General features: G+C 44.0%; 1 protein-coding gene across 5 annotated transcripts in view; it reads left to right on the forward strand.

Annotated features, from left to right (window-relative positions):
- Window positions 1-26,936, forward strand: part of LSAMP (limbic system associated membrane protein) — a 412,942-nt gene that overhangs the window by 297,061 nt on the left and 88,945 nt on the right. For all 5 annotated transcript variants that reach the window (XM_072326671.1, XM_072326673.1, XM_072326675.1 and 2 more), the window contains one exon: window positions 9,321-9,446. In XM_072326671.1, coding sequence (XP_072182772.1) covers window positions 9,321-9,446 — 126 coding nt within the window. The remainder of the gene's footprint in view (window positions 1-9,320; window positions 9,447-26,936) is intronic.

The raw sequence follows: 26,936 nt of genomic DNA on the forward strand, positions 1-26,936 counted from the left end.
TGAAAGGTGGTTACAGTGAGCTGTCCCGCTCCATTTTGCTCATTTCAATGCATAAGAAGGAAAGCCTGCTAATAAAAAGCCTTTTACATCTACCACATACATTTGATTTGAGCAAGAGGCTTGCAACTGAGAAGTTGTGGGTATTGGTTGAAACTGAGCCAGATCCTCGGGTATGTGGTATTCACAAGACACTTAGAGCATTGTATTCACTGCCCTGTGGCTCATCACAGAGACTGCGGCATATACCACGGGCAGCCAAAGGAATCTGAGAGCAGAGTTTGGAGAGAGCTGCCTTTTCCTTTCAGCCTGTGTGTAGATTTCCATCCGAAGGTTCATGAAGGCTATTTGCTTCTGTGTTGCCTGTCCCTAACGAGCTGAACATAAGCAAAAGTATCCAATCTGAAAAATAAATCATCAGACAAAAACTCTTTGTTTCTTCTGACTATACAGCCATGATAGATAACCTTGCCTTCATCCAGAGTGGGATGTCTGCCGAAACTAACTTCTTATCCTGCTTTCCTAATCAGGAAAGCCTAGTCATCTCTGTAATTCGTAGGCACTCTCTTTGAACCTGTGCTTCTTGCCGTGGAGTGGCATAGGCTTTTCTCTCTGCTTTCTGACTATACTGGGCCTATGCTCTCCAGTCTACCTCCCAAAGAAAGAAGTAATAGGCAGCAACCAGGGACTGCTGGGACTCATTTAAAAAGCCATAATGGCTCATTTTTTTCCTCTCAGCTGTCCCTGTTATGGTTGTAGTGCTCTTGAAGCCATCACTCATTCTTGTTTTAAAAGAATTTGCTCAGAAATCTTTAACATCCAAGAATCTCCCTGGGCTTTGAATCAAGCTTGAAAACAGCCGCACATTAGCTGTACATCCCATATACATCCAACATGCTTGATGTTTAAATGAAAAAAATTTTCTTACAAAACTCTCTGAGATGCGTTTGGAGGACTTGAATGCTAAGGAGAGCATTTCTCATAGAATTCGTCTTCCAGGAGGGTGGGTTATATTATATCTGCTGAAGAAAAGATCTTTTGTTACTTCGGTTCTGTAACTAAATACTTCCAGATTTAAAAATAAAAAGTAAGAATGGTCTGAGGGAAAATATAAACACACTCAAAACTCAAAGACCGAATGCTGTGTACATTTGTAGTCCTTAAAGTGCTTGGGGTTAGGCAGCATTCCAAGGGTTAATCCTTTGGGATGAGCTGGTAAGTACTTTTGTTGTTGCTTACACACGTCCTGTGAAGGAGGCTGTGTTTTCACAGCGGGCCACTCCAGGAGAGTTGATCAGAAAGCATTTGCGGTCAGCTTCATCAAGTGCAGACAGTTTTTGAGCTAAGAGAACCCAAGCAATGCCAATGGCAAATGCACACAGCTTTCTTTTAAAGGGATGAACCGCAGATAAGTGGATCGCTGCAACCCCAGCATGAATTTGATATGTTAATTGAAAAAAAAAATAAAAATAAAAAGAAGTTATGTAGCAAGCAACCAGTGCTTCATATACCAAGGTCGGAATCTGGAGATAAGGAGATATCAGGCATGTGCCCCCACCTTGTGCTTTCTGCTAAGGATGCAGCTCAGAACTTAGTGTCCAGATTCCATAAATGTTGGTTGGTGACCCTTTGCTTGGTCACGGGGGACACCCAGAATCTTGGGTGAAATGCTAACAGCATGGGAGCAGGCTTGGGCCTCAAGCCTGGAGCTGGAGCTGCCCTGGGGTAGAAGGCTGGGATCTGGAATTAAGGGGCTAGGGGCTCCTAGCACTGGGCTAGGAGCAGGACTGAGATTGGTTTTACCCCCATCCCACAGCATCATATCAGCACAGTGAAAAATGAGGTTAGCTGGAGACTGAAGCTGTTTGTTTTTTCTCTGGTTTGCTCTCATTTAAGAAGTAGAATAATTTCTTTCTTGACAAGCATGTGGAGATGAGTTTAAAATAAATCAGCAGTAATGAATGTAAGCAATAGAGCCCAGTTCTGTGCTGGCTTTTTCAATGGGTCTCAGATAAGGCAGTTCAGCAGGTTTACAGTCTATGTTTTTCTCTGCTAAGAAGCAACGTACTGAGAGTGTTTGCCATGCAATTTGATGTGGAAAAATCTCCCAGGCACTTACATATATATCAGATGAGGCAGAACTTTCCTTTGGACAAAACAGTTTTGCTTGTCAGCACTGATTCTCTTGCAGTGCAGCGAGGTCTGACATGCTGCCCAGCCCAGCAAGCTGAGGGGTTTTCCTCATGGCTTTGATTTACCGCATCCTGTTTGTCGCTCCACTCCCACTCAGTGCAATAGGCACAGTCAGTCCCCATTGAGATTTAAATGATTCCCTGTGTGACCACCCAGCAGGTGAGGCTCAGCTGCTCAAGAGGGAAGCTTGCTCTCATGCAAAGGCCAAACTGGCAGCCGCCGTGCTTCCTTCAGCCTGTGCTCTCAGTGCATCAGCAGCAATGGATGCTCAGAAGTTTTTACACCTTGCTGAAAACACCGCAGTGTATTTTGAGAGCTTTTTTTTGAATCCCACGGGATTCAAAACAAAAACAAACTTCTGTTGTTTCCTTCTACTTCACCAGAAGCTTTAAAGCTACTGGGAGAGGCACTGGCAGGATGAAGCAAACATAGCAGAGCAAAAGGTCGGAGAGACGTTTTGACGTCCGCACTTTTCAGTGAAGTTCAACAACTTCACACTCTGCCCTCCTGCCCTGGTGACAGCTTCATCTCTCCGGTTGAGGCTGCGGCATGAATCAGACCGTAAAAAACACGTCTCGGGTCTCATGTCTCATTTCATCTGTAAAGTGCTTCCAAGACATTAGCATGCCACATCCCATAGGGCATCTGAATTTTACTTGCTAGCCCTCGACTCGCTCCCCGTGCAGACTAGAGTAGCAACAAGCTGTTTCTTGTTACTACTGCAAAGAGCTGTGATTAGACTGCTGCACACATAAGAGGGAAATTAAACCATTTAGTTGTGTTTAGCAGCTCAGCCCCTTCTTCAAGCCCTCTCTCCCCACTAACACATTGACTAAACAATGACTAATGAGGCCAATTTGCTGACAATTAATTGCCCTAGGAAAGGACCCCTAATTGTGGTGAGCAAGGTGGAGGCTCTAAAGCATTCAAGGGCGTGTGATGGTCAGCATCCCCCCTACCTCTGCCTTGGGGCCTATTAGCGACTTGGTATTTGTTGCAAAGTGCCCTTAATTGGGAGCTGGGGACGTGGAAATGAGAACTCTGGAGGCTAATTGATAGGCACCTGCAGAGGGCTTTAGTAGCTGCAAAGTTCCTTTGACTTTTGAGAGAAGTCCTGATGTTTTCTTATTGCCCTGAAAGCCAGGGGCTCCTGTGGATTGGTGGGTGGGAGTCTTATTTTGCCCAGCAGATGGGAGTCTCTCTTGCCAATAGAGAGGAAAGTAAACAGACTGGAGGAGGTAACTAACTAATGGGGATATATGGAAATGGTTGTGGTGACTTTCTTGTCTGTATTCAAGGTTCTCTTCTTGGGATTAACAATTAGAGCACTTAATGGAGATTATGGGCTGTTGGGTTTTCTTATTTTCAGTGCTGTTCTACTCCTTGGGTAGAGTAAATAATGTTTGCTATATCTCAGGTCCAATGAGCGGGAATAAGACTTTTTATTATTATTATTTTATTTTAAATGCATTTTGTAACTTATTGACAAAATACCAAAACATTAAGCAGGTTTATAATTTTAGACTGGGGAGAAGCTGCTTTGGAGTCTAACTTTGTAACTCACAGTCTTGTGCCAAGCCCCATTTGCCAACAGGGAGCAGCCAGGTAGCCTGGCTATGAACTACAAGGGGTGGCCTTGATGCTTTTCTTGTTCTGTCCTCCACTCCACTCGACTCGTGAGCCAGCCTCTGTGGATGTGAGCTTGCATCTCCTAACCATTGGGCTGACTCATTTTGTAGGAAACCAGTACGTAGCCTCACTCATTACCTGCTTCCATAGTCTCATATGATAAAGCTGACCCAGTGTACACGGTTACAGCTAATATCACTGGAGGAGTTTTGAGCTCTGAAGGGGTTTGGTCATAAAAGGCAAAGATAACAACAGCAGATGTTGTGTGTTCTCTTGTTTGTGGTTTCCTTGCTGCATCCTGTATATGGCCCCTGGCTTGTAATAACTGCTGTAGTGGGTGTTTTTGAGACACGGCAATGTTTTGTGGAAACAAATCACTTGCTTTCATTTTGAGAGCAACAGTGATTGCGCAGGGGGAGTGTGCTCTATTTTTCATGTCTCGGTCTTTCTTATTATATAAATTAATGTTAGTTGCAGTTGTCATGAAAGTAACAGATTGACAGCAATTAACTTGAATGGGCTTAGTGCAAAGCAGGTTTTGTGCAACCCTTTCCTACCTCACTCTGTCACTGCACGTTGCCTGGGAGTTGCATTTCTCCACCAACTCTGTCCTTGCCCCCTCCTGCCGTGCAGCCCCCGCTCTTCCAGACTTGAGCTTCTTGAGAAGAATTCTTACTGGTTAATTTGTCATTTATTATTTACAATCGGTGACATGTACGAGGAGATGCTGAGCTTGCATCAGGCTTATCGTAGATTTGAAAGGTAGAAGAAATGAACAGGCATTCATGAAAAGCCGCTCTTCCTCGAACTCATTTCCATCTCTCCAGAATATGTTGCTGGGATGAGTATGGCCATGGTGTGTGGTGTTCTGCACATCAGTCCCTTCTCTCACCCCTTCCAGTGGGTTCCCTAGCACAGGTTAATGTCTGCCCTTTTATGCTGAGGGAGGAAAAGAATCTGGCAGCTTATTCTTCCTCAGCAGTACCATAGACCTGGAAGTGCTTTCCCAAGGTCACCAGATCCAAAAGGGTCTGACAGCAGCCTGATCTCTGAAGGGACAAGTTGTTAGCTGAATAGGAAAACATGGGAAAGTGCTGCTTAATTATAATGTTTCCCATTCTGCGGGTCTTCTGGCTGTGATTTTTTGCCCTAATGCTCAGAGAGGCCAGGCATGAGGGGTTTTTTCTCGATGGGAGTCACCAAGAGATGGCTGGGCAAGAGGAAGCTGTCACATCTCAGAAGCTCCTGGGCCCACAGGGTTTGTTTTTTTTTTTTTTTTCTCAGCAGTCATCCTTCCCACAGTCTGGGAACTGTGAACATATAACACAACCCACACTTGGGAAAAAATAATAAGGTCAAAGCTTCTCATTTTAAGACTATCCTAAAAAGGTGTGTACAAAGTAATGACAAGTGCCAAGTAGGCAATGCGAACTGTTGCTGCTGCTGACAATTTCAGCATTTTTGACATGCCATCTTGACATCTTGAAAATTAAGTCTCTGACTTTTTTTTGTCTGAGAGATATTAACGTCCACTAAGATCTGGTCACTTTTAATGCTGAACCAGGCTTTAAATTCACAGAAAAATTATTTCCTACACCATTCCCCTTCCTCTCAGCCTCTCCTTGCCCTCTGTCCAAGGTAGCAGGCTGAAGGCAACCAGACATTACACTTTGGAATTTCAGCCTTGAATGCCCTCTTTTTCCTCCACTGAAAAAGTGGCAAGCTAGATATGGCCATCTGGACACATCATCCTCCTCTTGGGCATTTGGTCTGCATGGTCAGATCTGTTTCTGAGTTTGTTTGATGTGCTGCAAACTAAAATGACTTGACGGCTTTGGAAGGGGCAGGGTGCACGTGTCCTAACTGAAGCTCTGCTGCTGATGCCCAATAGTGGCTTTGTCTGCTGAGCCATTTGGCCTGGCATTGACCGTTCTGCCAGAGCCTCCATCTGCTAGGCCTGCTTCAGCTTAGTCCAGAACAGACCTTTTCTTGGTTTGTTGTGGGACTTTTTTTCCTGATGCAATCATCAACCCTCTGAAATAAAGATAAGTCCCTGAAACATGTGGTCTAGCACTGTTCTCGTCTCTTCAGGGCTCTGCTTACATGTTTTCACCAGCACATCAAAGGAAAGCTGTGCTGAGGATGCTGCCGACAGAGAAGCTTAGGCACAAGTCTTGCAAAAATAGCAGCCTTACATTCTTCTTTCTCAGGCTAAGCCTACAAGTTTAAAACTAAGCCTACTCAGTGCTGAGCCAGATCTCACCACGGTGCAGCAATTCACTGCTGCAGCAATTCACTGCTGCTTACACATACCACAAACGTGAAGCTATAAGTGTATTTTGGAGAAGGCAGGACATTTAATTTCCTACGTGGGGTGTTTCCTTTCTGCTGTCCTTTCTGCAATCTTGATACATTAGTAGCCAGTTCCTGAGAGCACTGTGTGACTGTTGTTTTGCACTACCCGGCATTTGCTGTGCAGAAAATCCTGGTTACAGGGCTGTAATAAAGGGAAGGAAGCAGGGAATGGATCACTTTTATAGTCAGTGGAACTCTCATACATCCCTCAGCATGGTGGGATTTAATTCTTTGGCAACGTCAGTGTTTTCCAGCAATGCTTATTTGTTTGTTGTTTTTTTTTGGTTTGTTTGTTTTTGTGCTGTCCAACTTCCTCCTACAAGTATGGATGCACTGCTAATGGCTCACAAGAGATCATTGATGGTCAAGGTATCAGGGTTTGTTTATCAGAGGATTTTGCTTTGAGAGAAAGGGGTTTGTTTTACCCAGCGTTGTGCTGTTAGGAAGTTATCCCTCTCCTGGAAAGAGAACCCAGGTGCAATCAACTGTTTCTCCAACATCTCTTACTTCGTTTACTTCACCAGGAGCTCAGCCATCAGCACAAACTCTTGCACAGCAGACTGGCTTCCAGGTTCATTTTTCTTTCCATCCTGGTGCCAGTTAGAGAAGGTTGCTTAGGTTTTCATCCAGACAAGGTTTGAGTATCTCCAGGGATGGAGGTTCTACCACCTCTTTGGGAATCTGTTCCTATCTATCTTGACTTCCCAAAAATGAAAGTTTCTTCCTCACTTTGAGTTAGAATTTTCATTGTGTAGCAGCTGGTCTGCTGCTTTTTGCTGATCACTCTGCAACTCAGTGTCTCCTATGCACCTTTCCACTAGGTATTTGTAGACAGAAGTAAGTGAACTCTTCTTTCTCTGAGTGTGAACATACCCGTCTTTCTCAGTCAGTGCTTGTACATTGTGTATTTGCAGCCTTCTGATCATCTTGGAAGCCCTCTGGTAGACTTGCTTCTGTATGTCAATGACATTCTTGTACTAGTGAGCCACAAACTGGATGCAGTGCTTGAGAGACAGCATCTGAAGCACCATATAAAGAGAGAGAACCACTTCCCTCCTCTTATGTGGTTATACTCCTGCTAGTACAACCTAGGATATGGTTTGTCTTTGCTGAAAGGGCACACCACAAGCTTACGGTGAACCTGTTGGATTACTACTTCTGCTGGGCTACTTTCACCCATTCAGGAAATATCAGAGTGGTTGAAGTTCCCTGCCAGGCCCGTGACATTGAGGCTTCTTCTGTCTCACAAAAGCAAACTTCATCCACTGTCTCTTCATAATGAAATAGTTTGGTAGCAAAAACCAGCCATCAAGTGTGATGCTGTGATACCCTCTGACCCATAGCTCCCATCCAGCTCCCCAGAGCTGGGTGTACTCCAATCATTGTGATGACTGTATTTGTGCACAGCCCATTTAAGATGGGCCCACAGCTTTCACCAGCAGAGTGCAAAATCCTTCGCTGTTGTGCTGGTCCTTTCTGCTTCCTTGCTAACCACGGTGCTGTCCTTTCTCTCCGTACTATGACAGTCCATCCTCAGTGTACCTCATTTAAATCCGTTCTCACCTAAATTAGCAAGTTCGCCTGCAAAGATGCATTTACCTTGTTTTGTTCAAGTAATTCCTGCTCAGGTGCCCTTGTTTTTCCAAAGAGGTGCCATGGTTGTAGATACTGAAGGTCTGGGTGTGAGTTTGGGGCCAACAGAATGGGGCTAAAGAGCTGTGGATTGTAAACACCATTGCTATGAATCCAATACACAGCTCGCTGAGGTGAGTTGCTCTCTTCAGGCTTCATTTCCCTTCCCCACCTATCTCGTAGGCAGCTCTGCCTCAGAAGGGCCATCAGCCACTCCTGCCAAGGAGCGGGAAGGGGAGGTTGCTGTCTGTTTACTCTGTGGTAAGCAAAGCAGAAAATGATGTTGTTTCATTCCTCGCTACACACAAATTTGGAAGCTGGGGGGAAAAAAAAAAAAGCAGAAAATAAGAAGATTCCTTTTTAGCTAAACTCCCTCACCTCCTCCTGGGTGTGAAGCGTGGAAGAGACACAAACATGAGGAAGGAGAAACAGCCATGGCTTGTTTTGCCTCAGGAAAAGGCTGCGAGGCTGAAACACAAGGCCTGCTCCTCACCCACAGCCACTGGTTCAAGTCCCCATTGAGTCACTTCAGTCCCGTGACTCAGTTACCTGGGAAGGCCTTTAAGGCACAAGGAGCACAAGCTGTGGCTGGTCTGAACCTACTGTGCTTTGGGAGCTTGGGTTTCAGCCCAGAGAAGGTATCAGTACCCAATGTACCTCTGGTTCTGTGCCTTGAGGTCTGGAACCCTGCAGGAGGACATAGAATAGTGTCCAGGCTTATTTTAGTTTCAAAATGAATGTTGAGAGCTGGGGCAATGTGTAGAGTTGACCTTCTATGCAGCCTTGGGGCAGTAAGGCAAGTTCTGAGAGGTTCTTTTATCAAGCCCCCAAAAAACATAATGTGTCAAAGCTGCAGAAAAAGATGTTTCTACCTGCAGGTCCTCAGGGCAAAGGTACCCCTGTAAGGCAGCTCCCAAAAGAGGAAAATTAAGGAGAGTAGATAGCTAAGGGAAGTCTGATGCAGGAGGCTTTCCTGGGGATGCTGATTTGGTCTCCTTAGTGCATATTTGATATGAGTCATGCTGGTCCCATGACTGTGCCACCACAGAAGTTAGCGCTGCTGGGCTTTTTGGGCATTATATCAGATGCTCTCTAAGTCAATGCTGGCAGCTTTCTCACAGCCAGAAGGCCCTGCTTTTTCACTGTTTCTCAACTCAGCTGTGACCTTGCCCATGTCTCTGTTTCAGTTCTTTTCTTCCCTCTCCTGGCTGCTTCACCCCACGCATACTCCTGAAAGCAAACTATTGCTCTATGTATCTTTCTCCATTCTCTTTTTACATCTTTGCGCCATTAAAAGGTTGTTACACTGGAATTGATTTTCTCGGCTGCTGAGAAGTCATAACCTTATATTTGGAGCACCATTCTAATTCAGAAACCTGGGTGGCAAACTGGAGTGCAATCTGTGAGAGGAGTTCATGTCTGCCTCCGGTTAATAAGTAGATGATTGATAGGTTAAAAGTAGGACCAGCTTCCCTCCGGAATTAATGAGGTCCAACTTTGTTTTGTCTTCATAGTTCCACCAAAGATCTCCAATATCTCCTCGGACATCACCGTGAATGAAGGCAGCAATGTGACCCTGGTTTGCATGGCAAATGGACGTCCAGAGCCTGTCATCACCTGGAGGCACCTCACCCCAACAGGTAAGTGACTCAACAGGCCTGTACCCTGCTGATGATTTGTGAACTCTGCAGTAGTTTCCTTCTTTTCTGGTGTTACTGAAAATTTCAGTTGAAATTCAGGCAGCTGCAGAAATGAGGCAAGGCTCCTCAGTGCATTGCAAGCATGTTTTGTAGCGTGACCTCCAAAGCATGATAACCACATTGTCCCAGGGGACAATTGAAATTACTTCAGTAGATGTTCTGCAGAACTGGACTTGTGATTTTATTTAGCTTTCGCCTTTGTCTAGCTGTTCCAGTCTCTTCTGCTGGTAATGCACACGGAGGGAGTGGAAAGAAAACAATGCTGGAGTGGGAGAGAGCGAGAAAGAAGAATTTCTGTTTATATATTACATGGAAGAGGTTCTTTCTGAAAAACTGAGTTTGCTTCCCATTGATTCACCTCAAAGGGAAAGGAATATAGTAGAAGCGGTGATTTTATATTACTTTCCACTTTGGCAGACAGCGTTCCGTTGTCTTGTGCAGTGAGTAAAGGAGATACTTGATCTGCCATGCAAGTGAAGAGCAGGATAGAGACGGAATTATTCAACAGTTTTGTTCTGCTATCTAAGTATACCTTCCAAGTTTGAGGATGTGGCAAGCTTGGAAGGAAAATGTCCTTTACACAGTCTGACTCCATGGTGATAGCAGTGTGGGTTGCAAGGAAACCTTCATTCCTTAAAAATTATCAGTGGGGATGGGAACAACTGGTGGGTTTCTCTACATCTATATCATGTCATTTTGAGGAGAGGGTTCTTTACTGGATTTCCTTTTTGTCATCAAAAATTCTGTCATCTGAAGCATGGGGGGAAAGCATTCATTAACTCTGTATAGTGTTCTGTGATATTGCCATATGTGTAAATGATTAAGGAGGGTTTGAGGTATGCAGAGTACAAGTCTACTTTGTGTGCTAGAGAAACTTCAGCTGTCAGCCAGCAAAGGGAAGAGATTCACACAAAGAAAGTTAGAGAGGGGGCCAGAAAGATATGATAGAACAGGGCCTGATCCAAGTGCTGCATCCAGAAGCCCCTGGATTTGATGTCTGTGGTTCAGATTGGTGTTGTTCAGATTTCCTGTCTCATCCCTGCAGCCAAAGCATTTGTGTATTTGAAAGCTAGATATGCATCTTGTAGTTTGGGCCCATTTCTTGCAGAAGAAAGAAAGAAAAATTTGCTACCAGGAAGTAGTGAGAGGAGGAGAGCTGTCGTGGAGAACACTAATCCTTAATGGTATCATTGACACTGCTTGGTTTTCCAGCTTTTTTAGTATTAAGCACAGATGTGCCATTGGTATGCATGGAGAAATAGGCCCTATCTTTTTAACCTTTATTTATGTACTTAAAATCTTTTAACTTTGGCACTTTTGCTCTTAAGGTTTATTTCTTATTGAGTCTTCCATCTTACTGTACCCTCAGTCTTTTAGTTTTCCACCCAACTTTTTCTTAGTATGAAACACACTAGCTATTCTGTGAGCACAATCTAATGTTTGAGTTAAAGGAGTTACGGGAGAATTAAATTAAATATTCATGAAAACTGAGTCCTGATATGTATCAGATGCATTGTTCAGAAGAGCAATGTGAAGATTCTTGTCCTGGCTCATCACTTTGGCTGCATGCTTGTGCTTTGAGGGTCTTTCAGTTGTACTGCCTACTCCATGATATCAGGCAGAGTTCATTTCTCCCTTCTGAGGAGTCCCCAGTGCATATTTCCATTCTGGCAATTCTCTCTGTTACACAGCTGGGCCAGGGAATCCCACCCCTGCTTTGATTCCCATGTCAGCTTTAATGGGTCTGTTCATCACTATCCCAGAGTGCCTCCTCACTTTTCCTCCTGTGCCTTCCATCAGTGCCTTCCCACTAGCCCTTTCAATCAAAACTCAGGCCTTCCCTTTAACAGTGAAGCCCACCAAGCACCTCCTTCCTAACTGGGAAGGAAGGACAGGCAGTCCTTCATGACTGTCTGTCATGTCCACATCTTGTTGCTTGTTCTACTGTCTCTTCCTGCATCTCAACCCATCTATTATCTTCTATCCATACAGAAGAACTGATTTCAGGCAGAAGTCCTGTCTTTGTGCAGCACGTATACCAGTAAGGCACTTGTCCAAAATGAGGGACAAAAGAATTCCTTTTAAATATTTTCCTTGAGGTTGACAATTAACAAAAAAAATCCCAAATCTATTCCAAAGCTTTCATGGTTAGAAACATCTGTCTTATCTTGGAATCTCCCTCTTCCAGGATTGTCAGGCATTTTGGCTCGATTTATGCTAGTTTTGAGCACATCTGCTACCCATCAAAGAGCTATTTTAGACATTGTAAAGGTTTCTAAAATCTCTCTCTCTCTTTCTCTCTCTGTGGATCTTTTTGTGATTAAACTCGTGACTGCAGAATTGTAAGAACGAGCGCTATGGAGCTTGTGTAGGAGGTTTTGAATGGACAGGTTGTGAAATTAAACCAGCACTGGGGGTCGAGAGAGCCAAATTACTTTTTCTTTGTGCACTTTCCTGAAGGAGTTCATTAGCAAATTTGTCTACTGTTTCTTTCATTCATTGATTTGGTCAGTAGCATTTGGCTAATTATCTGGGTTAGGACCACAAAAATGATTTATTTCTTGTGGGCTGGGAAGCGGAAGATACAAATGCAATGGGAAGTCAGTGATGCTGCCTTCTTTGTGCAAAAGAGGCAGAGATGCATGTGATCGTTCATTTAAATGAACCATCATCTCCCACTTTTTTGCCTATCTAGGAAGTAGAAAATTCACTTTAAAAAATGCTGCATGCCCTCCTTTGCTTGTACTTTAGTGAGTACTTAACAAGGCATTTTTTCTCTAATCAAATGTAAGGCCCCAAGCCTTGAAGTAACCCACAGGTAAACCCTCTCTCCTTCTCTGGTGAAATAACTGACGTTTGTCTGTGATTGTTGACTCTAGCACTTGACGCCTGGGAAGAAGACAGATAAGGGGAAAAATGCTTAATAATTCAGATGGCAATTGACAATACAGATCAGCTTTAGTTCCAAACAGTGTTTAGTAATGAAAGCAGAAATGACATTCCTTAAAATGATGCAAGTCCTTGCTCTCCTTCTCTGTTCCTCTTCAGATGGCTGACTGACTGGATTTTGACAGAGCAACCAAATAAGAGAGTCAGCCAGACCCTTTTCTTCCTTATCTGACAGGTTCCAGTGCTGTAGGACCAGGGCAACGTCATCTAACTAGCTATGGATAGCTTAGTAGGCATTGCCTGAGAGCACAAATGTCATTAGCTCTTCTCCTTCAGCCAGCAGAGCTCTTATGGGATTGCTGACTTGCAGCTTCCAGCACCTCCCTGCACATAGTGCAATTGCCTCCCCTGTGATTCAGGACATGGGCTTATTAAGCCTGCTGTGCCATGTGACTCCTCATCCCACTATGTGATGGTAAGCCTTAGAAACCCTCTGAAATGGATGTATAAGGAATCTGTGGTTTGTTCTGCTGGAAGGGGCATGAGTATTGGAGGTTACTAATACAAGCTAGGTGACTTGGCAGTTGGTAGCATTAGGAATATTTCACCTGGGGAAATCCTGTAGTCGCATCTTTTGAAAGGGACAATACTCAGTATCTCCCCTCTGTGACTTTCTATAAGGAGTGGGTGCTATCCTATTGTTTTCTCATTAGCTCATAGCCTACACAAAGGTATAGATTATTTTTTCCTCATTGAATGCAGTCTAATCAAATTCCCAGTTGGACCACAGGCTGGAGAAGGCTCCAGCTCAGGGCCAAGTATCATTCATCATGCTGGCAGGTTCTGTGTGGGCTACCATGGGCAGCCTACCCATCTGTGGCCAGTTTCATTATGAGATGCTCTGTTTTCCCTGAACCATGCATCAAGAGAACAACTTACACAGTCAAGAAAAGACCCAGTCAGATAGTTTACAGATGGTAGGCAGTGTCTGTGTTTGAGCTCATCTTAGTTTTATTTCACGTCTTTCTTGACTTATGTTTATTCAGGCTAATGTATGTTCTCCCTACCCATAAGCTGCTGAGATCACAATCCAAGAGGCAATCATTTATCATTCCTCATCTCTCCATCTTAGTCAGAGCCATGCTAGATGCTTGGTTGACTGAAAAAGCTTCCTGGGGAAAATAAATATTCATGTACATTCATATACTTCTCAATAAACTCTCTCTCAACAGCAGCCCTAAAGCCCTTGTGAATTGAGTTAACAGCAACGTGGACATGGAGTGTTGTTGCAAGCATCACCAGAGATCTCACTACCAAGCCCATTGTCTTAGATGGGCAGACAAATGCCAAAGAAAAAGGTAGCTTTTATCTGGAGGAGCTAGTACTCATGGACAGAAAGTCCCATTCATCCTTCTGCTGCTTTCCCATGAGGCATTGGTGAAAGCCTCCCTGAGGGCCTTGCTCCAGGATGCTGTGGCAAGTTCTGTGACATTAGTACCCAAGTGTTGTGGCAATCTCATAGGCTGTTACAGGAAGGCAAAGCTATATTGATCTATATTAGGCTCCACTCAAGGCTGAACAAATGGGATTTACTGGTTCTGTGTAACCAGTAGAGTAGCAAACCATTAAGTTCATCTAAGAGCAGTTACAGGTTGAAACCTCTATGAAATCACCAGGTATTTCATTCCCAGTCTGACTCCCTTGACCTCAGCATAGCAAGGCAGTTTGACATGGAAGACAAAAAAGCCTGGATTCTCTCATATTCCTCCTAACATTTTAAGGATACGTAGTTTGGCTTAAAAAAAAAAGAGCTTAGTTATTACACTGGTAATCACAGCATTAAAAAAACAGTCCAAGCAAAGCAGATAAGTATTGATTACAACACCCAAGTTTCATGTCACAGTGTAAAATGAAAGGAGGTGGGAAGGCTTGTCAAACATGCCAGGCCAATTCTCCCTAGGGGGTGGAAGAAATTCTCATTGAGTCTTAGAGAATTTACCATAACCTGGGAAGTTTAGAAGGGATAGGGAATACAGAAAAGTGCCTTCCTGCTCTGTGTAATTGAGATGGTATACGTATAATATGTTTATAAACAGCTGTAGAACTCATTGCCATGGAAAGTTATTTAAAGATAGGAACTTGGCAAGACTCAAACAATTTGTGTGTTTCTGAGGATAATGTGAACAAATCTGGATATTCTTGTTATTCACACCAAAATACTGAGAAGGATGTTATACTTCATGCTTTGGGGCTCAATTACTAGAGATCAAGATGAGACCTAAATGGAAAGAGACAGATTATCTCACATTCCCCGCTCACTTGTGTATCTTCCCTCAGTACGTGCAGGTCTCTTTTTAGGGTCAAACACTGAACATGAAGGAAGCAGAGGGCTCTCTGAAAGCATGAAATTTAAGATGACCTTGTTATTCATGTGGGCAACTTTGTCTTTATGTCCAATGTTTGTTTGCCTCTTGTTGCTTTCCAAAGCCTTAATACTTCACTTTGAGTTTGTAAGGAAAGCTTACTTCTGCCCAAAGAAGATAATAAACAGAAACTCTGGACTTCATCCAGAGTCATCACAAGTCAACCCAGTAAGCGCTGGGTGGTGACGAGTGGGAAGGGGATTTTCTGGTTATCTAAGCCATTTGCATTTAGCCCACCTCTTTGCTACATTCTAAAAGCCTCAGTGAAACAGTTGAGGAGAAGGAGTAATTTGCATACATACATATACATACATACATATATATATATATATATATATATATATATATATATATATATATATATATATATATATAAATTTTTTCTTTTAAATGTGGTTATTTTTTAATTTGGTGGTGTTACTGCAGGAGCTGTGCTCATGCCCTTATCTGCCTTTGCCTAATCTGGAAATTTAAGGTTTACATGGTACTTGTTTGGTTCAGCTTTCTACAGTGTTGAAGGGAAGGAATGCTTTTTAACCAAGTCTCATTTCTTTTATTTCTTGTATCCTCAAAATACTCTGGAAAAAATCTGGTCTCCTCTTTCACAGTGATCTCTCACTTTGTCTCTTATACACTCCCTTTTTGTTTTAGGGCTCTTTCTGAAATCTTTTCCTCTCCCAGTTGAGTTTCTCTCTTGTCCAGTGTTATACAGGAGGATTTGGGGAAGGATGCTGGCTCACAGAGAGCCTGGGAAAGAAGCCAAAGTTTCAACTTTTTCCAGGCTTTTCTAAAAGGCATCCAAATTTGCTTCAGCCTCTATTTTCATCCTGGTTCCTTTGGCTCCGCTTTTTTAGAAGTCACTTTAGAGGTTCCCTGGGGTAGGTTGCATCTTACTTCTTATCCCTCCTTCTTATTGCATGACCCAGAAGCAAGAGCTTCCCATCCCCCATCTATAATAACCTTACGTGCTGAAGTCCTGCTCTCTCCCTGGTACACAGAATGTGTTTGATTTCTTTCTTTTCTGTGTAGCTTAAATATCATCAGGTACAGATACATCCTATTGTAATAGTGCCCCACTCAGTCCCTGCAGTCTGTGATGCTGTTTCAGTACAAACACGCTTCACATTGATACATTAAACGTTCATTTTCATTGCAGCTTTAATGCAGCTTTGATTTCTCTTTCCCACCCCATGACAGAGACAAAGATCAGGGCCTCACAAATATTTTAGCACTTCTGAGGAACTGGTGAATTAGTCTGCTGGGAGGACAGACTTTGCCCTGCTGCCTTTAGCAGTGGTTGGAGGGGAACATCTGCAGTCTTTTGGTCGGTGCTTGGCTGTAACAGCTTCAGCAGGCTTTTCTGTGCTATCGCTGGGAAGATGGCACTTGTGTACCAAGTTACTGGCTTTCCTACCAAATGGAAATGCTGTGGTTTTTTTTGATAGCAAGTTGAAGTCTGATGGAGTTGCCTCCATTTTTCCTGCTCCCAGAATGGTTATCACTTTGAATCAACCATGGTATTCAGATCCTTTCCATGGCATTTTAAGGGCTGAGTTAATTTGTGCCTATATAAAAACTTTCATCCACCTACAGAAGAGCAGCATCTTTCTGGCTCGCTGCATGCTGTAATACTCCTGTCTGAGCAGTGCTGTATAGTCACTAGCTCTACCTTCAAGTGCTTCTCCACTAAGATGTTCCTGTTTAGCCAGGATATTCAGGAGTTACCAGATTGTTCTTTTCCTGCTGTCTTTCCATGAGACAGTCTTGAAGGATTTCAGAAGACCTGAAGTCAAAACTGAGAGGATGAGTGTTCAGAATAATACATAATGAATGATGATAGGGAAAGGAATTGTTGCCATACTCTAGTGTAAGTAGAATTCCAACAGCAGGTTACCAAAGTCTCCTTCATTCCCACTTGCAAAAACCTTTTGAAATCAAGAAACATTGCTGGCATGACTAGGAAGAAAAGAGGAAAGATGTGCTGGCTGACCATCCCTGCTGTGTAGTAGGTGCTGTCCTGCACTTTCCCTACCAGCCTTCCTCATGCTCCACTGCACAAACCTGCCATTGAATCCTACCTTTAAGTAGTCAGCTTCCACAGACTGTTGGCAGAAAATGTCACTGAGTGCAAGATTCTGCCTGTGTGTGTGTTATCGTGTCTCCCTCTAGTGATGTGAACTAATGAGTCTGCTTAGGGTCTCTTGTGCATGGTGCTGCTTCTTCAGTGACAGGTATTTTTAAGGCTTTATAGGGGCAAAGGGGTGATGTTTTAAGATGGGGTCCCATTTCCCTGCTGTCTGGAGGCCATACGTACCACTGGCAGCTCCATGTTTACAGCTAGAGCTCACTGCTCAAAATATAAAGAGTGCTTGTGAAGATACAGAGAGACTGACTGTGAATTAAAGAGATATTAAATTTAAAATGCTGTGAATTTTCTGGTTTCAGTTCAAACATCCTTAAAAAAGTGATTCCTAAGAAGAAAATTGAGAGGCTGCATTTTTTCCCCTTGTAGCTGTAATCTATAAGTACCTCCACTTTAGATGAGCGTATTTCTCTCTCTCTTCACAGTAGGATGAAGATACACTAGGGAAGGTTAAGGTAGTAGCTTATAGCTGTTCCCTGCATTCTTTTCCATTATATTTCATTTCATTATATTTCATTTAAAGAGAGTTCACCAATTTTACTTGTATGCCGTAGTTTGACTTCAGCTCATCTCAGTGACGTGTCTGACTTCAGTGGCTGATATATGCTGCATTGGAGCCAGAGTGGCTGTCTCATCTAGTGTGACGATCTCAGTGAACGTGGATGACAACATCCTCATCAGTGCATATAACAGTGATGTCTGGAGGGAGTTAAGCATGCAGCCCCAAAGCCTTCAACCCTTCTAGTTTCTCCCATGAAATCATCTGATTCTTCTCTTGCCTCTGCCTCTACCTGCACACCAATCCCACTGATGAAGACAATCAGCATCTATGCCCCATGACCTGCAAGGGAGACAGAGATAAGATCGGAGCAAAAAATAAGCCAGTTTTGGGGGGCAGAACATCCTGTCGCTGCTTTCTGTGTTGACCACAGCAAGGTCAGGCATCACTCAGCCTTCTGCAGAGCGGAGGTTTTCTCCAGCATCTGAATACAGTTGTCCTGGAAGGGGGTGCCTGCCAGCTGAAGGTATTGAGTTATTCTGGTAATAAAAGGCTGCAGCAGGCCCTGGGGATGTGAAGACTGGTGCTCTTTGCTTTCTCCCACCTGGCCTTCTTTGTGAGCATTTCAAAAATGTGTCTTCAGAACATCCTTTCCTTTCCTGTCTGAAGAAAAACAGGAGAGACTGCAGACATGGGATTTTTTTAAGCTTAGGAGGTGAAATTTCAAAAGTGCTGTTTTTATTTCTTCTACACTTGATTTTTCTTTCTTGCTGAACCATACCAAAAAAAAACCAAAAAACCCACAACTCTTCTCATATACCCTGTATTACTTCGTGCACCGGCTGAGCAAATCATCCCTTCTCGTAAACTTGCAGTGAGTGGCCACCTCAGTGCTAGGGTGGCACAGGTAAGCATGCAAAATAAAAACAGAGAAAAAGAAAGGATCCTGAGTCATGCTGTATCTAGAAGGAAAAGGCATCCTTTGACTGCAGGATATGGATCTGTACAGCTGTCCAGAGCCTGCCTACGGAACCTAAAGTACAGCTGTGAGAAGGGAACAGGAGAATAATTAATTATCTTTAGTGTCACTCCTGGTAAGAGACAAAATGTTAGAAATTCTGTGAGCTACAGAAGATCAGACCGGGCTCCAGACTTTGCATCTGCAGCCTCCTTCTGACAGTCTCACTTGTGTCAACTGTGTTTGTCCCTGATGGACTTGGCATCTTCCAGGCAAATAAGTAATTGGTTCTTGTCTCTGTCTCCCCTTCTGCCCAAGGGACTTAAAGCTAATTTGTGCTGACTGTTGTCTTTGGGTAAAGGGTAACTGTGAAGGGAAGCCAGGGTGTGTATATAGATGGATGTTCCTTGCACTGTGAAGCTGTGAGTAGCCTCACATCTTGTGAGAGGTCTCCATCTTTGTGAGAGGGTTCCTTTAGGAGATTTCCAGGGAATGAAGCAGGTGGAGATGAGAAGTCCCTATGCCTTAAATGTTTCATCAAGCTTAGCTCTAGGCTCAAATGCCCGGAGGTGCACACACCACAGCTTGGGTGAAATACAGGTACACAGTGACGCAGGTGGCTCAGTGTGAGAGCCTGACTTGTGCCTCAGGAAGTGGCAGGGTGGGTCTCAGAGTCCATGCACAGAGCACAGGCTGTTAGGGATTTGTGGATGAAGGAAAGTCACATTTGACATGAGCATCTCTTGAGTGAGACCCGGGAAAGATGTAGAAAGGAGGCTGTTAACTCGAACAGACAAAAGTAATTAGAGGAGCAAAATAATAGATTAATGAGCAGCCAGTGTCAGGGGAACTTAATAATTATCAGTAGAGGATTTCTTTCAATGCACAGGCTGGCCGAGGGCAAGAAACATAGCGAGCAAAACTCTAGTCCTGTTTGAGGAAGCTGCTAGGGGATTAGGGGCAGGGGGGTGTATGGAGGGTGATAGCAGAGGTTGAGTTAAGTGCTTCCTTTGAATCTCTTGTTTTCTGTAGCTCAGGTAACAGCTGAGGAGGAGGGGGATGTGGGAAATGCTAGATAGTATCTAATGGTGTTAATAATGGCTCAATAAAAATGCTCTGATAAGAACACATTAAAGTTGCACAGTTAAGCACTTGCAAGCCAGGTAAGGTGAGATTTAAGGTTACAAATACAACCTTAACTCTTCTCCTGCTGAGTGTACCTTAGCAGGCAGCTTCTAATTAAGGGGCATCAGGCTACTTCCCAAGTAATACATCATAATATTGGTTAATGCTCTCTTCAGCTTTGGGCAGGATCATATGGTGCTTTAAATGTTGTGTGTGTGTCTGTGTGTCTGGTGAAACATATCCATTTTAATAGTGGTGCTGAGAATGCTGCATTAGTTGCACTTGAACCAAATAGTGTGGTTTAGACACAAGGTTCATTTAGAGTGTTTAGGCAGAAGGCAACCCACCATTCTCTCAGGCCACCATCTCGTGGCTCAGTGAGCAGTAGGCTAGGAAGGTGTCAACATTCACTGCGAGTAATGTTGAATACAAGAGATTTCTTTCTAAAGATAGCTTTCGACTCCTTCAGCTCTGCATGTTGCGTTTTTGACCTAGTTGTTTTTCTGAAGTCATTTTGACCACAAGCCAAGATATTACTCTGTCACATCAGACTGTACCACAAGATGTGCCTGTCCTCTCTGTCACTGAGACTTGGGTTTTCCATTATGTTATCAATTTATTTTCCTCTTAGGCCTTCTACACATGCTACTTTTAGTCTCATTGCATGCACCATGGTTTGTGATACAGTGGAAAAGAGGACGCATGCAAGTAGTAGATCTATCGTGAGGAGCAGAAGTGAACCAATCCAATGTCCTTAAACTGCACACTGTAGATTCTTGGTAGCTATGCCACGTTGCTAGCCCTGCCCATGCTATGACCTCACAATCCTTTGAGAAGTATCTATCCCTTCTGCTGTGGAAGTGACGTTGGACTGTGACTCTCTCCAAATCTGTCATCATGTGAATTCAGATGCAGACTTCATGTGTTTGAGAGTGTGTGATAGAGCAGTCTCAGATGCCCTGAGCTTTATTTTTGTATTGTGGATCACTGTCCAAAGAACAAATGAGGTAGCAGGAAAATCAAAGGCAAGCGTAGTAGTCCCAGCAGCAATCAGAGCTCTGTAGATATTTCTGCAGGTTTCCAAGGGTGTGTTGCTGGTTGCCCCAGCAAGGAAGAATCAGGTTGTGAGAGCTGCCCCTTCAAGGCATACCAGGCGATATTGAATGGAAGCTCATCAAAAAGGTTTTGTGTGAAAAGAGAAGGTCACAAAATCCAGCCAGTTCTCTGGGAGCTGGCCACAGGGGAGCAGAGGTAGTGTGCAAGAATTGAGAGGACACCTGCGAGGAGACAGCTAGAGAATTTAACAGAAAGCCCCTCGGCATGGGAAATATGGTGATTAGTTTCCACAGACCTGAAACGCATCTGAAGTGAGCTAAAAATTTCCTCACTCAGAGACTTTGGGGATCACTGAGCATAGTTTGTTTAAAAGAAATGAGCTTCATCTGAGAGGTTTTGCAACTTGTGCTAATGAGAGTCTGTCTGTCAAACTTAAGTGGCATCAAGTGGCTCAGAACAAGGGCTCTTGGGCGTTAAATGGTTCCTACCAAATACCAAGCCCATTACCATGATTGGCTGTTATAGCCCTCTAAACGGCAAAAGTGATTAAATTGGTCGTTATGAAACACTAAAGATGCATAATTATGAAAAATAGGGCTTGAGTAAGAGGAGATTTCATCTCACTCACTGGCTTGTATCTCAAGGAGGAATCAATGCAGAAATGTTTTAAAAGCAGCCAAGGGTTGCCCCTTGTCTGGTTTTCTCCTGACAGTCTGGAATCATGAATGTGCTTGGAAGGGAGCGTGTTTCTCCAGTCTCTGGGCCAGTATATGAGCTGGAGCCTGACTATTGCAAGACCTGCTCTGCACATAAGCTTAAAATTCTCCCTCGCCAGGGGAAGCTTTGACTTCCTGCTATCCCTCACACCCCTGAGCTCTGAGGGAAGTCAGCTCTTCTTGGTTGTGTGCCACAGGATCCATCTAACCCATTCAGCAGTACGGAGCAATGAGCTGTGAACATGTGTCCTGTGCTGAGCCAAGCCCCAGCAGAGAAGCATTAGGGCAGGAGAGGTTATGCTGGGCAGGAGCAGCTCCAGCAACTCAGTGAGAGCTAAAGCATCAACACATTGGTGTTTATTTAGCAGACTGGGCAATCAGAATTAAGAATTGAGCATTTTTCAACAGGAAACTGCTGTGGGAGGCTTTGAGATGCAGCCAGTGCCAAGCAAACTTATCCATACCCAGCTGTGCCTCATTTGCTGAGGTGGGCTCCTAACCTTGGTATATCAGTCACTCCTGCCTTATCCAGGAGGCAGGGATTTGTGCTGCTGGATGCTGTGGGTATGAGGGCTGGTCCAAAAGTCATACCTCTTATTTTACTGTGTTTCCCACTCTATCAGAGGCAGATGTTGGAGGGATGGCAGTAGAGGTTGAACCTTCCCAACAATATTCCCTTACATTTTGTTGCTGTGTGACAGATGGCAGCAGAGGGGCAGTCTGACAGAGTGACATCTGACACGGAAGTGCGGGTGAAGCAAAGGTGTGGAATTGAACTCCTTCATGTGGAAAAAACGGCACCCATTGACATTCACCAGTGCTTACTGAATAGTTATGGCAGCCAACCTTTGAATGTGAGCACAGTGAGGCAGTGGGTGGTGCGTTTCAGCAGTGACGACAGTGGCAGTGGGGTACCTCCAGTGGTGCAGATTGTTAGGGGCACAGCATGCAGGCTCTTTTTCACAGCTGGTGGAAATGCATACCTAATGGTTGTGACTATGTTGAAAAGTGGTGTTTTGTAGCTGAGAATATGCTCTATCCAACAGTGTTATGGTGCTCTTTGTATCTGTTGTAGTTTCCATGGAAATAAATAGGATTTATTACTTTCAGAGCAGCAAATGAACATTTTGTCCTCATAGGAAACTCTCTGTTAGCAGACAGCAGTCTATGCCTCGTCAGTGAGCACTGCTGAACTTTTCATTTCTACTTCAGCCCCTTCCCTGTGGGCTGAGGGGACACCTCCTCCTTAAATGAGTGGCACCGTTTTAGCATCTGCATGCTTGCTGCTATGAAAAACAGCAGCCTGTCTGTGGAAATGGCCAACAGCTGCTCCAGAGTTGCGTTGTCTATGCCATGAGGAAGGTTTCTATGAGGCAGCTTGACAAAGGTGGGTGGCAGAGATAAGTGTCAGGACTCCTGTCACTGGTGTTTGGTGTTTGATTGTGTGCAAAGGGACAGGAGCGCTGAGTGTCCGTGGAACTCTACAGGTGGGCAGGTGCTGAATACAAAGTGGAACAGCTACTGCCTGTCTTTGAGCTTAGCATGTCACGGGAAAGGGTTGTGGAGTTCTGTCAGTAAAGAACTGGAGGCTTGTGCCTTTATAACTTCTCCCTATCATTGGGTAGCTCTAAGGGTGAAACAGGTGCTTTGCCCCCTTCTGCTCTCCCACTCAGCCTCCCAACTGTGCCAGTGCCTCTTACTGCTGCTTTAGAGTCTCCCTCATATAATTCTCATGCTAAAAGGTTGGAATAGCACCAAGCACAGAGCAGAATACGTGCATGGTTGTTCTTTTGCACAGCTCCATCAACCCAGATTTCCTAAAGCTCTGATATTCTGGATTTGCATAGTTTCAGCAGAAGCATATTCTTTATTTATTTATGTTTCAGTATCTTTTTAGTTCTCTCCTTTTTTGCTGCCATCACAACCCTAGAAGAGCTCATTTTTACACCCTCCTCAGAAAGAGTGATAGCTTTGCTGAGCTATGTGCAGCCTCCCGGGGCTCTCTGCTCTCCTTAGTTACTGCATATCACTGTAGGTGAGCACTGCCTGAGTTGCTGAGCCCATGTCCTTGTTTTTCTGGTTGGAACCAAGTGGTCACTGGGGATGAGCTCATATTTACGTACTCCTCCTGTGTCTGATATGTAATGTACTGGAATATCCTACCTGAAATTCTGCTGACCATTCATTTCCCTCATCTATCAGTGTCTGCCTTCCATCTTTCCTTGTATGACAGCTGACTTGGAGCATCTTTCAGGAACCTAATTTTGTTGTAAATCAAATGCCTTTAAAAAATGATCAGACACTGCTTGGTATCAGAATATGTCATTTAAGGCATTAGTCACTTCTAAGAAAATATTCAGTGTGTATGCAATTTATGTTATTATTCATATCCCAAAGGGCGAGTAGTATCATCTTCAGGTGTATGTGAGAGTGTGTGAGCAATCCTGTTGGCTGATTTGCTGTGTAAAGTTGCCTTCCCTAGTACTTCTGTTGCTGCTGTAGTCAAAATAAAATGTGTCCTGTCCTAAATGGAAAACCAACTATCTCCACTTTTTAAAGTGACTGTACTCTTCACAAAGACAAAGTTGAAACACACCCCTGGGCTCCTGCCCACATTTAATCCTCATCCAAGTTCAGTCTATTTAGCCAACTTGATCTGTCTGAAGAATAGCTTGCGTTAATTGGAGTTAGAAATATCCTGAAAGGTTTTAGACCGTTCTTGAGTTTTGAACAGAGGACAGCTTGTGAAAATGGATTGATTTCATTCCTTAGATGTCTTTCTAACTTCTTTTCGTGACTTGTTGTAATTTGCACATAGTTGTTAGCTTAAATCCCCAGCTGTACAGGAAAAGATTGCTCTTTGAAAGGGTGAATGTTTGCCACAAATTCTGGTTCCGGGAATGCAGACATATTTCATTATTGCAACCCGCTTCCAGGAAACAATGTGACCACAATGAAGTTCCTTGCCTACACACGCTAGCTTGTACGTATTCAAAAATGCCTACATTTTAGATTCTTCCAGAATAATGAATGCATCTGAGATTTTTCCATATTATTAGCTTAGCTTATGCTAAAAAATAATAGGGTTGTGATTGCCATTCTCTTTGGATTTGACATTACGAGTGTGTGTATCAGGAACTAGATCACTCGAGAATTAAGCTTGCTCACTTCCCTGCAGAAATAATTTAGTCCAGATGCCTCAAAAAGCTTAATTTGTGTTCAGGGAACAGCTTCTCAGGAACGAATGGATTACAGACACTGGAGGATAGAATGAGTAAAAAACTGAGCCTGAGTATCGCATATAGAACCTTTTCCGTCTTCTAATTTGCTCTATAACCCCCAACTGCATTTTAATCAGATACATTTGACAAGTTTGATTTTGATGGCAAAAGGAGAGCGGGTGGACGCCTTATTTATTTATAAAATTGAAGTTGTTCTCATAGGTTTCAGAAGGGCTTTGGGACTTCCTCAAACACTACAGCCTTCATGGGAAGGATGTCAATGTCCAGAAACTGTACCTGAACATGGAAGTTGCATATTTCTAGCCTAAACATGTTTATTCTAATGGCAAATACTGTGTCGTGACTGTGATCTTACTTTTTTGCATGTCTTTGTCATATCACTTTGTTTTGCCTATATGTTGCCTCTCCCTTTGCTAGTTGTTTTTTTTAATCTAGTGCTTATACTCTGTCAATAAATCTAGGAGGGAGCGTTGTAAATTCCCTGTTTTCCACTTCTCAAACCCTAACTTGGAAACTCGAATTTAAGGTGTCAAACAGAATCCACTTGTGTTGCCTTCATATTGCTGCGGCAAACTGTATCACCTTTAAGATGCTGGAAGTAGGTTCCCAAGAAGAAAATGCATTCGGGAGTTGTCTGGAATAGATTTTCTGAAAGTGACTTTAAATACAGAACTACCGTCAAAGAACTACCCTTAGCAAAAGCTACTCATTGAGCTGGCTAGCCAGCAAACCCAAAGACCAGTCCAAAGACCAGTATTAATTGTCCTTTACTAGACATCAGTCTCATAGAGGTAGGGACATTGCCTGTAAACTTGTACCTAAGCAATCTGTTACTCAACTGTCCTTTTTCTTAACGTCTGCCAAGTTGGCTCTTTCCTCTCCAGAATTCCCCAGGCCAGGAAAAGAAAACGGAGCGAGGTACATTTGTCAATAGCTCTTCCATCAAAGCCTGCCTAATTTATATGCAGGCAATAAGTGAATTATGCCTGTAGGGAAAGGCAGCAGAGACAGGGCTGTTTGAGCAATTTTAAGTGATCCTCTCCTGTTTGCATTTTTTCAGTGTCTTGAAGGCCATTTGTAAAGGTAACTTTACATTCCCAATCTTGTGAAAGCATGAGGTAGGTAGCAGGGTTTCACACAGCCTCCTGTACGTAACTTGAACAAGAGTGCAGCTTGCAATGGGGTGTGCAAGAAGATTGGAACATTTGCTGTCTCAGGATGCTCTTATCTAGAGGGTGTATGGCAGCCTCCATAGAGTTTGCCCTACAGATGTAGTGTTCAGGAGTGTGTTGCTGGAGCTCTATCTCATGTCAAGAGCTGAGGGAGTGGGAGAGTTGAAGAGAAGTAGCCGGCAGGGAGCTTGGAGCAAATGACCATAAGCATCAAGAGGGCTGTGACAAGCAGGAACCCTGTGTATGAGCATTTCACAATCAACATCCTTGAGAGCAGTGTGACTGAGCCTGCCTGTGCTTCTCCTCCTGTAGCACATTTTATCAGCACTGGTGTAGGATGCAAAGGAGACCAGGCCTCCATACTCAGCCTCCCAGCTGCCAAATACCTCCTGCACTTTGTCCTTCTCCATTTGCCCAAGCATGCCTCTTACAGCGGGAAAAGCAAGACTCTCCTCTTGCTATGAATCCAAAACATTTCCATTGATTTTTGGAGGTTGTCACTGGACACATCCCCCACCATGCCAAAATGCAGTTACCAGAGATGCTCTGCCCCTCTTCCCAACACCATTTTGTTGTGGGAATCAACTCTTCTCATGGCATCAACCTCAAAAACCAATATTCATAGCCTGTTTGCTCCTTCTCCCTGCCTCGGCGCTGGCAGCTGCTGTTCCACTGCCTTCCTGCGTTTGAGATACCTGCCACAGTAGTGAGATCCTCCTGCAAGCTCATTAATTGAAAGGAATTTCTGTCTGGCCTGAAGATGTCAGGAGGCTGACGGAGACGTGTTTCTGTAAAATGAGGCTTGATCTACAGTGCAACAGTCTGGATCACTGAGACTCCTTGACGCTCACTGCCTGCAGCCAGCTTTTCCATGGGGACGTTAATTAAAGCACAGTGTTTGGGGTGTGGTTGCCAGAGCCCCCCAGCTCTGCTGCTGGTGCGTCCTCTGCAGCAGGGCTGTGTGAGGGGCCGTTGCTTTCTTCCTCTTGCCTGCTGTGCCACTTCCATTTCTCATTCCCATCAATTTGAAACAGCCCTGCTGACCCTGCTGACCGCCACTCATACATTTCCCGGTGTGGTTAATAATAATGGCCTCTGTGGGAAATGATGGGCTGAGACAGAGAAAGGATGTAATGATGCTATGGCTGGGGTAGGCAGAGAGAGGAAAGTGAAGTGACAAGAAGCTAAGCAGCAAGAGAGGGGTGTG

This window comes from Excalfactoria chinensis, chromosome 1 (assembly GCF_039878825.1).
Source record: "Excalfactoria chinensis isolate bCotChi1 chromosome 1, bCotChi1.hap2, whole genome shotgun sequence".
In the NCBI taxonomy this organism is placed as follows: Eukaryota; Metazoa; Chordata; class Aves; order Galliformes; family Phasianidae; genus Excalfactoria; species Excalfactoria chinensis.